Source organism: Penaeus vannamei, chromosome 27 (genome assembly GCF_042767895.1).
Source record: "Penaeus vannamei isolate JL-2024 chromosome 27, ASM4276789v1, whole genome shotgun sequence".
Classification (NCBI taxonomy): domain Eukaryota; kingdom Metazoa; phylum Arthropoda; class Malacostraca; order Decapoda; family Penaeidae; genus Penaeus; species Penaeus vannamei.
In genome coordinates, this window is record NC_091575.1 from 24,593,828 (window position 1) to 24,606,327 (window position 12,500).

General features: G+C 35.2%; 2 protein-coding genes across 13 annotated transcripts in view; both read right to left on the bottom strand.

Moving 5' to 3' along the window:
- LOC113802283 (LITAF domain-containing protein) overlaps positions 1–6,539 on the bottom strand; it is a gene marked incomplete in the record, with an annotated part of 19,979 nt that extends 13,440 nt beyond the window's left edge. Inside the window, 1 exon segment of the mRNA XM_070141069.1 lies at positions 6,455–6,539.
- A 4,006-nt stretch (positions 6,540–10,545) lies between these two features.
- Mo25 (calcium binding protein Mo25) overlaps positions 10,546–12,500 on the bottom strand; it is a 21,876-nt gene continuing 19,921 nt past the window's right edge. For all 12 annotated transcript variants that reach the window (XM_027366983.2, XM_027366987.2, XM_070141052.1 and 9 more), the window contains exon 7: positions 10,546–12,500. This exon is cut by the window's right edge and continues 46 nt beyond it. In XM_027366983.2, the coding sequence (XP_027222784.1) occupies positions 12,256–12,500 (245 nt within the window). In that variant the 3' untranslated portion in view covers positions 10,546–12,255.

Below are 12,500 nucleotides of genomic sequence, written 5' to 3' on the forward strand. Positions count from 1 at the left end.
ACTCTTATTCTATCATCATAATGTTATCTATTATATTGGTAATAAAATTTTAAAATTTTGAAAACTTACGGAATAGGGTAAAACCAGTAACTGACTCCCTGGTGACTAAGCCCTTCTGGAGCCATTCACAAAATTAATCAAAGGAAATCATAATGGACAGTGCACATATGCAAGCATTCTTAGCAGGAACAGCTTAACTGCATGTGCCTCCTTTCCCCCAAAAAATGTCACTAAAAATGATATCAGTTACATTCCATGTCCCTTTCATATCAACCTATACCTTTATCTTAATCATTCATCTTATTTGTTAAAGTATTTCATCCATCCCTCCATCCATCCATTCATCTATATGTCCACCAATCTAGCTATGCCTCTTTCAAATTATCTATCTAAGTTTCCTCAAATTTCAAAATTCAACTCAGATCTCCAAAGACAAATATATTTTTGTTATCTATAGTATTTCTAAACTGGGTGTCCTCATAGCACCAACAAAGGCTACGCCAAGATTTTACCACAAATATGGTTTCTCTGCCTTAAGAAAACACAACATTAATGGCAACAGGATTTGAAACCACTGAAAAAGTAAAATAAACAACAGCAATGACAGAAAATGAAACACAAGCAAAAGATGCAACACAACTCAAGGCAAAGAATGGGTTAATTCTACACTTTCACAATTACTAGTTTCAACACACAGACTGTGGGAATATTCGCATCTGTATATAGTGAATCAACCTATGTGCCTTCCCTCTTACAATCTTAACAGCAATACGTAGTCAATAAGGTGGAAAAAGCCCTTTAATGAAGTTACACACGTCAACACCTAAAGCTGTCTCAAATATCCTACTCTACGTCTTAACATGTGGCATGTCTGAGCATAACATTTTCTTCTTTTCATAAGATTTTAAATCATGTTATTGGTAAGGTGAGGTTTATAATTGAATTAATACTAGATTACAAGAATTACTAAGTAGATTACATGTCACATTACTAGGGAGTTGATATTCATATTTAACTCATTAACACAAGGATGGCATGTACATGAATGTCATATGCACTGTGATTTTAGTTTATTCATTCTAATTACACACAGATGGCTACACAAGACCTTAGTCACCAAGGAGTTAACCACCAGACCTACCTGGCATTACCTGTTCATCCTTTTCTTTAATCTTTTAAAAGATCTTATTCCTTATTTCTTACAGCTATTAGTATCATTATTAATAATATAATAATCCCTATGTTAATAATAACAATAACAATAATGATATCAACAGCATTAAAGAAATAGAGCCAAAAATTTGAGGGAAAGGAATATCAGGTGTGGTCAAGCAGGCCTACTAATAATATCCTTCATGAGTAAGCACTTGTGGAGCCATCTATGTGTAAACAAAATTCACAAAACTACAGGGGACAACACAATTACCAGGCCCCAATGGCTTCATCAACGTTAGGTTACAGGATCACTTTCATGTGACCTTTCATGCAGACATTTTGATTTTTGGGCCTCTTTTCGTCTTTCTTTTTTCTCTTTTAGAAAGCAATAAAAATATTCAGTTGCAATTCCTGCTAGGGAAAAATATGATAAGTCAAAGAGTATATACTGTCATCTCTGCATTGCATCATATCACAAACCTAACAATACTAATGAAAAATGATACCCGTCAGCAGTTTAGATAACTTATGTTAATTTTTTCGCACTGAAATAAGAATACATTACATAATATACAATATAAACAAAGCCCTATTAATAAACCTCTAAAGACAGCAAGGTTCTCGCTACAAAAATGTGACAGCAGCTAATTTCATGTCGACTCCAAAATGAAGAAAGACCAAGAGGCTTAATTTTTTGTTTTTCTTGTTGTGTCCAAAAGTCAATTTAACTCAATGTATATGCACCAAAACAAATATCTATGTTTTTTGGGCCATACTACTGCTCATATCTGCCATCTTTTGCGAAAATGACAGCCAAAGTGGCATGGATTTCCAAGGAAACAATAGCAAAGGTTTAGAAGAGGACAGATTATACCTGTAGTAAATAGCATAATTTTCAAACAAGGTATGTGAGAAAATATCCTTATCAATAAAATCATTTTCACCATGAAGTCCATATATGTCAAAACAATTTTTATAACCCCAATCATAGTCCAGACATCCATCTGATATCTAGCTAATATTAATTCTATTTCTAATTTAACAGTAATAAACTCCACTTTTTGTAGCCCTACACTGAACCCTTATATAATGATTATTGTTGTGGCCATTACAAAAATCAATACTATAGTTCCACCTATCGGGAGAAAATACTATAAAAATTGATCCAAAAACACGATCTCACTGTTACTACCATACATTCCTGACTCACACAGATGGGTATGAAATTAGACCATGGAAAAAAAAAATAATAAATAAAAATAATAATAATAATAATAATAACAATAATGATTGACGATGATGATGATTGATGATAATGATGATGATGATGATGATAATGATGATGCATCATCATCATCATCAAAATAATAATAATAATAATAATAATAATAATAATAATAATAATAATAACAACAACAATAAACTGCATAATAATGATTGATGATGATGATGATGATTGATAATGATGATGATGATGATGATTGATAATGATGATGATGATGATGATTGATGATGATGATGATGATGATGATGATGATGATTGATGATGATGATGATGACTGATAATGATTGATGATGATGATGATGATGATGATGATGATGATGATGATGATGATTGATGATGATGATGATGATGATTGATGATGATGATGATGATGATGATGATTGATGATGATGATTGATGATGATGATGATGACTGATGATGATGATTGATGATAATGATGATGATTGATGATGATGATGATGATGATGATGATGATGATGATGATGATGATGATTGATGATTGATGATGATTGATGATGATGATGATTGATGATGACTGATGATGATGATGATGATGATTGATGATGATGATGATTGATGATGATGATGATGATGATGATGCATCATCATCAAAATAATAATAATAATAATAATAATAATAACATTATACTAAACTGCATCTGCACATTCTATTTCAATACATTGCAAAAGAGGTTGCTTTGTGTTGCAGCACTGCTGACAAACACCATCTCACCCTACAAGGTCATAATACATGCAATAGCTTTGTGCATAATAATGATGATGACTCTGCATTGCTGCACCCTGCCAAATGTGCAATCAATAAAGGTTTAAGATTTTTTGTACGACACGGAGTGCATGCACTTGAAAACATATAAACTAGCGCATATAAACTTGAAAGGGACTATCATGCTACAAATGAGATATTTTTGTATGCCCTCACAAGGAGTTACATTATTTAATATACTCCACATTTAGGCAACCTTCGAGCTAACGACAGTGGAGTTACAGGGCGGACAAATAATTGATACTGTGGCATCTATAATCTCCTTTTAAAAATATTACCAACTAGTATGTAAATCATCCATATCACTAAGCCAATGAAATTGAAGTTTGAGATAAAAGGATGTTCAGAAATGCACCAGATTCATAAGCTTTTACTACGTCATAACCATAAAATTTATATACAAATGCATATTTGCTTCCAATACCTCCTATAGGCCATGGAAGGCTAATCAACATCACATCTCATTCATACTTCTCTAGAATACTCGCTCCATAAAAACCTATTTTCAACAAATTACAAGCATTTCATACCACACAAAACACATTTTATTACAAGCAGAATTTGCATTTGTTAAGAAATTATCAAAGTTTTCTGGCTTAACCTTCAAACTCAAATCGGCGGAGTTAAAGGAACATGGCTTAATAATTGACCAATGCATACTGGAGGTCATTAAACTCTTCCTACTTATCACAGAATTCTTTCATATTTTATTCAGATTTGTGTGCAGTAACTGTCTTTAGCCATGAGAAGAAATTTTTATTCATAAAACTCTGTAAATCTATTACTACTATTATTGTAATTCATATTAGGTCTTCAATAATGTCAATATGATTACAGTGCATATATTTGGTGCCAATGGATTACTGTCATTCATAGGTATCTGGTGGCAACTTTTGTAAAGCCTTTTATAAAATATTTTCCTCGAGAGGTGCAAATGGAATAATGCAACTATATGAATTACAAATATTGATAGAAAAGTTATCTTGATACTGAATGACATAAGTCACTTTTGTAGCAGTATCATTCATATTTACAGTGCTATCATCATCAACATAGTTACAGAAAAAACTTGAATCATAAAGATCTAAATAAAAAGACTTCTCCGAGAAGACTTCTTACAAAACTAGTGTAAACGTTTACAAGACACCCATCCCCATGCCACTATTTATGCCCCACACCTGTGCAACTGTCACTAGCCTCCATATTTCTGCACTTTGTCAAAGGTCAATGGACTACACCACATAACACACTCGTAACATAGGATCTTGCAGACCTCTCTGGCAATTTATCATAAATAACCAGCCCACACTCAACCCTGTTTGAATATACAAGGTGGAAGTTTATTATCTTTAGCCTGAGCAGTGAAAGCACAGAGGCTGCGGCAACTGCTTAAAACTGCATCACTATCATGCAGTACATCTGATTGTAGGACATGATTTGTAGATTTCACACCTTAATTTTGAAGCAGTGAACTTAATTAATAGAAAAATGTTCTGTTTTGACAGACATAAATCTTGAACAAAAAAACAAATACAAAAAATGCAAGATCCTTCATCAAATGCACTATTAAAAAAAAGAAAAAAATTAGGAGAGAAAGAAATAAAAAGAGACAAGAACTTGCCTCAGTAAAGAACAATTTTCCATTCTCATATTTACGAAATGTGTTATAAAACTTGAGGAATTACTATTTGGTATTCCTTGGTAATTCTATAGAAAATATCCATGTCATGTGAGCTTCCTCTATGTACCATTGATATAAAAAATGTATATCTACTACAGTGCATAAAGAATAAGAAAAAGAAATGTATTAAGTCTAACATCACACATGCACGCACAAGACATGCACTCGCACATGCACATGTCATCCACACGCACATTTATGTGTGTGTGAAAAGGTTAAATCATATGAAAGTGGAATTTAATGAACAGTCCGGGTGTTGTCACTTTTTCTCTTTTGCAGCGATATGAACGCACCTTGGCCATATGGTGTGCATAGACATGACAAGCCTAATGGTTTTTCTTAATGATTTTCTTTTGGACAAAAATTTAATACTCATTATCATCATTTATCAACAACTAAATATCAAACTTATCTGCACCCATCACACCAACTATGGGCCCAATAGCTAGGTTGGGTATCAAATACACCAGGGTGTCATTTTATCAACTATGTTATAATACCCCAAAATTAAGTCTAAATACAACTATCCTCATTCATATTGTCGAAATTCCAGAACTGACAAACAAGAATGTAACACTGAACTAAAATACAATTAACATGGACTATCACTTTCAAGGCAGTATAACTGGTGGGAAACAATATTCCTTCTCGGGAAAAATAATCTATTTATGGACTTTTTTACTCAATCATATTCACTTGAAAATTTATACTAACCACTATATGACGGTTGAGAAATGAATGAAAATGAAAGACGCAACGGCACTGAGAGGCCAGGTTATCCGTTTCTTGCCGATAAAAACTGACATTTTTATCGACCCATCAAAAATGCATTTTCACACTAATAAAAGAAGCGCAATATCACTGGCGGTCAATTAAAAAGCTAGAAAACAAAATGCCACAAAATTTGTTAATGGTCGATATCTACTTCTGGGTAAGTGCGAGGTTAAATTAGGTTAAGTTTGTTTTCAGACATAAGGAACCTTTTTTCACAAGGTTTCCCAACAGTCTTGTGCGTGTATGCCATTTGTTTCCACTTTTTGCATGGGGCACATCTGAACCAGAGATGGGTACACCTCAAAACCTACATATTTCCGACATAAATAAACCTCACACATTCTCAAAACACAACAGAACACTACGAGAAACCCCTATTCCTCACACCCAAAGCACAGCACAGCCCCCAGAGAGAAACATTTACCACACACACCCACACACACCCCCATACCTCACCGTGACACACATACCACATACCCAGAGATACCCACCCCCCCTAAAATACCCTCGGCGTGACACCCTACCTCAAACTTACCCCCCTTAAAATACCCTCTCTAAATGACACCCAGAGTCCCTCCTTAAAAATTAATATCCAAACCAAATACAAGAAAAAAATACGCGCCTCGATTCACGAATTTATTACGGCCTTGAGTTCACGGTCGCCAAGGCCATCTTTAGCACCTTTCTCTCCCTTCTTTCCCTCTGTCATTGCCTCTCACCCCTTGACCTTCATCCCGAGAGCGACCCCGGGAAGAAATGCGAGTGCTACGTTACCTGTATTTAGTGTCCGTCTGAGGATGAAGGAGTAAAAGGGTGAGCCTCACTCTTAGCACACTCGCCTATGACGTCATCGCGACTCCCGAGTATAGAAGGAGAGAGAGAAAAAAATGTGCTATGTTTGTGCTTTCGAGGTATATTATTCTCGAAATTTGACCTTAATGTGTTTTCGTGTGTTTTTTCTCGTTTTGTCTGGATGTATGTTTGATGGAAATAAATCGGAAATTCGCTCTAAATAAGGCCGCAGTTGTCGGCATGACGTCATGAGGACGTCACACTTCCTGGCGTCATGAGTTTCGTCATTGTTTCAGATCGAGGACACGACTGACTAATTATTCATTGCCTTAATCACGTCACGTATGGCGTTGTTTTACACCGTCCGTTTCTTATATTTCCCCCCTGAACGAACTAGTGGAGTGTATCCCTCCCTCTTGTAGAAATTATATAAAGTATGTCATACCTATATTTAGACAGGAGTTAATGACACTCCCCCGTCTGCCAATGCCTTCCGTGGCATTTACACTCCACAGGTGTTGATAATGTTAATCAACCACTGCTCTCAGTGTGTGTGTGTGTGTGTGTGTGTGTGTGTGTGTGTGTGTGTGTGTGTGTGTGTGTGTGTGTGTGTGTGTGTGTGTGTGTGTGTGCGTGCGAGCGTGCGTGTACGTTTATGTGTGTATGTTTATTTTTGTGTGCGTGTGTGTAAGTGTACGTATATGTCTATATGTTTATTCATGTGTGTGTGTATGTGTGCGTGTTTGTGTACGTCTGGATGTGTGTGTGTGTGTGTGTGTGTGTGTGTGTGTGTGTGTGTGTGTGTGTGTGTGTGTGTGTGTGTGTGTGTGTGTGTGTGTGTGTGTGTGTGTGTGTGTGTGTGTGTGTGTGTGTATGCGCACGTGGGTGTGTGTGTGCGCGCGCGCATGGCGGGCGCTCACGTGCACGTGGGAATGAAAGATGTTAGAAATGCGTGTCTGATGACCATCCATAATTCTGAACTCAGTGATTAATGATTTATGCTTCCTTATAACCTTCTTCCTATTTAAAAAGTTTCTCTGCATATTTTGCCTGATCCAACAAACAATAATATGTTTAAACAGACATATAAAGAAGGAAAATCTCAAGAACATATCAAAGTCTGCATTTTTGTTTTCAGGAATGACTCACTAACCTTGAACTGTATTTATAAATCAATGCTTGAGTAAATTCTTTCAAGAACATAATTGAATTTATGTTTTCAATGTCTTTTTTCCATATATTTTACGCTTTTTTAATCTTTGCAAATGTATTTTCTAAGTTCTTGACTTATACTCAACAAGTGTTATCTATACTTCAGTGATTTTGTAACACTTGTGTAATTAGTGCCATGCTTTTGACTTCAAATGAATTACCGCCCATTTATGAAAGGTTTCATGCTAAACTTTCCTTATACCTTACAGAATCTATGGTTACGTCAAAATGACTAGATAGTCCCAAGTGGCATTTTGATGGACTGGAACCAGTTTCCTTTATACTCATCTGGAAAAAAAGTTTAAGAGTACCACCATCTAATACCATGTTTTACTTGATATCTGCATATTGAAGGAAATGAATGTTTTAGGCTACACAAGCACACAAGTGTTCATTTTAATTTCCTTGGATTATTTGTTGAGTCTACTCACATTGCCAATTATGTATACTTATATATTTCCTAAAATAGACATGTAAAACTGAGATCAAGGAATTTCTATACAATGGATCATACTTTCTATTACATTATGAATTAATTCTTAAAATATATCTTCTCCAATCATTTTGCAAATCCTAAAAACACCCAGTAATGAAAATGCCACTGGCCCCAAGGACCTACATACTGAACAATAACTTGAACAGACAGACTTTCATTTCAAAGGAAAACAAAGCTGGTGTTGTCCCCAATGGTAGACACCAAAGACCTACAGAATAATTGAATCATGTCACTCACTGTTATTTTTTTTGTAAAACTTACTAGTTGATTCATATAAAAGTTACTTAATCTTGAGCAATCAGCAACTATCATACTGTCTGGATTTAGAAGTGTCAGTGAAATATCTCCTAACCCATATCACCATAACTTCATCCTGACACTTTATTTGCACTATAGTAACATTCATAAAGGAAGAAGCTCAGATATAAAAAGTACTAAACTGCAGTTCCTAAGAAAACTTCTTTAAAAGAAATCAGTAGAACCTATTTCTTGTGGAAGTAGAACAATTTAATGAAAATAGTAATACCATTTTGGGATTTCTGGTATCAATTGCAGTGACAAAATAGCCTTATTCAATCTCTAAATAATCTTGTGAATAAATTGGAAAATACACTATTAAAAAGAATAATACTGTATTACTTTTATGAACAGTATGCCTTTTCTCATAACTGATCTCATAATTGTAAAAAGTATGCCATTACTTGGAGTTTAATCATCGGTGATTCAAAATAATGAAGTACTCAGTAGATGCAAGGATAAATATATTGAATATTGTGGATTTATCTACTACATCAAGAGTACAGGATACATGTAATGCATTCACAGTAATGGTTTGAATGATTAACGGTCAAAACAAATAAATGTGCCAGACATGTAAGGCCATACAGCTCTATGATAAAGTATTGTGGCAAAAAGGTTAAAAATGAGTTAATGATTAGGACAAAATATCTTAGATGTCAAAGGTTGTAGAGTGTTGTAGGTTAGTATGGTAGAGAAATCAGTAAAGAGGGAGGAGCAAATGGAGTATGAAGGCCATTCACAACAACAAAGTCAGCCTTTCATCCTTTCAGCATGGCACTCACACTTTAGGATGTGGACAAAAGGGGAGGAAGAGGAAAGGAGGAGAAGAAAAGACTGAAAAATTAGTTGAGGCAAGGACTAAGGTCCACGGCAGGGGTGATCCCCTTCATTGGGCCCCTAGTCTCCATCTCCTAAGTCCTCCCATGACAACAAGGAGGAAAGATTGTGGGGGCATTCACATTAATATAAAGAATTAAAACGATGCTAGTCAATGCAAGTCAGATTACAATGAAGTAGTAATAGTTTTACCATCTGAGGAGTCTTATATCAAGCTTTGGCTTGATATTAACTATTTTTGTAGTTAATTCATGTATTTTCTTTCATTCTATTGATCTATTTATTTACTGAAAATTAACTGCCACATCAACATCAAAATGCAGCAATAAGGTGAGGCTGGGTGGGGGGTGGGGGTGGGTGGGTCCTCAGGTAAGGAAAGATCATGCAGCATTGTGATAAACTATTGTGGCAAAAAGAATAAAAATAAGTTAACTATTAGAACCAAATATGTTTGATGTCAAATATTGCAGTGTGCTGTAGGTTAGTATGGTAGTGAAAAGGGTAGAGAGGGAATAACAAACAGCGTATGAAGGCCGTTCAGGACTGACAAAGACAGTCTTTCACCCTTTCAACACAGCTCTCATGATTTAGGATGTGGACAGAAAATGAAGAAGATAAAGCAAAGGAAAGGAGAAGAAAAGACCATGTAAAATTAATTGAGCCACGGACTAAGATCCAAGGCAGGGATGAGCCCCAACATTGAGGCCAGTCTATTTACTAAGGCCCCCCGGACGACAACAACGAGCAAGGGATTGGGGGGGGGGGGTCTCTTCTTATAGAATTTAAGAACTAAAAACATTCCATTCAGTGTAATAGAGATTAACCATATCAATAGAATATTTGATTCCTCTGTAAAATGTTTAGCTGGTATCTCTACTCTTTTTTTTTATGATAAAAGGCACTATTCGGATCAAAACTAAATCTTACCATTTCTAGTCACGAAAAAAAAATATCTGCAAAAGTGCATTTACTATATCTTTTAACAAAGAGGCTATATTTTTCCCATGATATTGGACGGTATTTATAGGCTTTTGCTAGGAGATGCTACATTGAAACTATTTGCCTTGATTTTTCATGTGAATAGAAAACTTCAGAGTTCTTGTCCTTACAGTTATCTATAATATGTTATGAATGTAGACAGAAACATACTAAAAAAATCTGATATGCAATTCACTGTTTACACAATAAAAATCACCAGAAGCAGAATTTGGTTAAACAAACATACACCAAAGTTTATTCAATATATTTTTAGCATGGATTCACTAGCCAATATTCTTTGATGTTGAAATACATATAAATTAAAACAATTCATAAAAAAGTAATTACCTTCATACTATTAAGTGCCAAATGCGTTTTCCTCTATAAATTTGCCAAATACTGCCAAAACTGTGATGAAGCACCCCTACATAATACAAACTAAAGAAATATGTTAACATTGGTATTATTCTTACATTAAATTAAAATAATTTCCTAATTAATAACAAACTCAGCATAACAAAAAATTATATTAAAAATTATTTTCTCATGACCTTGCACTGTATGAAAACCAATGATACAAAACTCTAAGATACTTCATGGAAATCTGTATCACATGGCCGTATGCTAAACTAGTGACAGCATTCCAACTGGTTCGGTCTACAGGTTGTTCTCTTCACAATTTCTATGGTTTCTTGGGCAATTACAATGAGCTCAATCCATCAAACTACCAATTGGCCTGCAGGTGATGGATGTACAGTACATAAATATTAAGTCCCACTTGCATGAAACTCTAATGTTACAGCCCTTCTTTATAAAAGCTTTACTGATCTAGGAAGCATGGAGACCTTTTCACTCACATTAAACCTTCCTTTTTCTCTTTTTTTTTTAATTGTTATCTTCATTACTATTTGAAAGTTCTAAAACCTGTTATTGAAGCTCCCATCTCCTTTCATAAATGACAAATCTTAAGTATATTAATATTCCTTGCTGCAAACCAGATCAAAAGCCAATGCAATTATGGGTGGTATTTCTAGCTGGAAATTAACCAACTTACATTTTATATATATCTATATATATGTACGAAAAATAGCTGTTGCATGATATTCAGATAATCTTAAAATTATTCCATTAAAAGAATCTTAAGTACCCAAATATGACATAGAACAACATTTGCTTTGCAGGAATCATTAACTCTAAATATTTTACCAACACTGTCCAATATAAATCACATCCCTTTCCACACATGTTTATGTACAAATATTATAAAAGGACATTACTCTTCATGAAATTTGACAGTGGCAGCATCACTTACAATACTCAATATTTTATAATTTAGAATAATGATACCTCTCTAAATTCTAGCAATTAGTATTAGTTAAATAATCCATACTGTTCCACCTCCATCCAAAAGGAAACTTTTATAATATTTCCAAGCAAACCATGGGCTTGTTAGAAAATATTGTTACTGTCCATGGCAAAAAACAGATACCTTGCCTCCTAACCTTATTCTCTGCTTATTCTTTTACACTGAATTGCTTCCAAGATAAGAGCTAGAATGCCCTCCACAACAGGATTAAGGATGAATACATAATAGCTTCACTTTGGCCCCAACATGGACAACAACATGCTGAGTTTTTAAAAGCCCATGACTACACTGCAATCTTTGACTGTCCTCAACAAGGAGAAATTGTTCAGCAGCTATGAAGGGTCGTGCTATGAGCAATCCCTCAGGTAACCCCTTATCAGGGCTTGAGGATCTCTAAGGCATAATATAGAGGAAGCTAAACAATGTTGAAATTACTGATTGAAGGGCAAGACTGGGTGTTTGTCATATTTCTGAAGGGAGCTCCTCTTATATCATGAGCCTCTCAGTGCGAATGACGTGGCTCAATCAACAGCAGCCCAGACTTTGCCCAAGCTACTCCCATCGCTGCCACTCAATTCTTCTAGTTCACTATTACTACTGGTCCGGGGGAAGAGGTTTCAGTTCCTTAATCTGCTTAATTAAATAAGCTTTCTCGTCATTGAACTGCTCGTCTTCGGAGCGGTCTGTGTGGAAGCGCGTCAAGAACTCGACAAGCTTGTCCTGGTTCCGTAAGAGGATTTCCAAGATGGGTCGGGGCTTGTCGGGGTTGGCTACAAAGACCTTAAACACGTGGAAGGCTTCAAACTGGATATTGCGGGATTTCTCCTTTAACATTATCA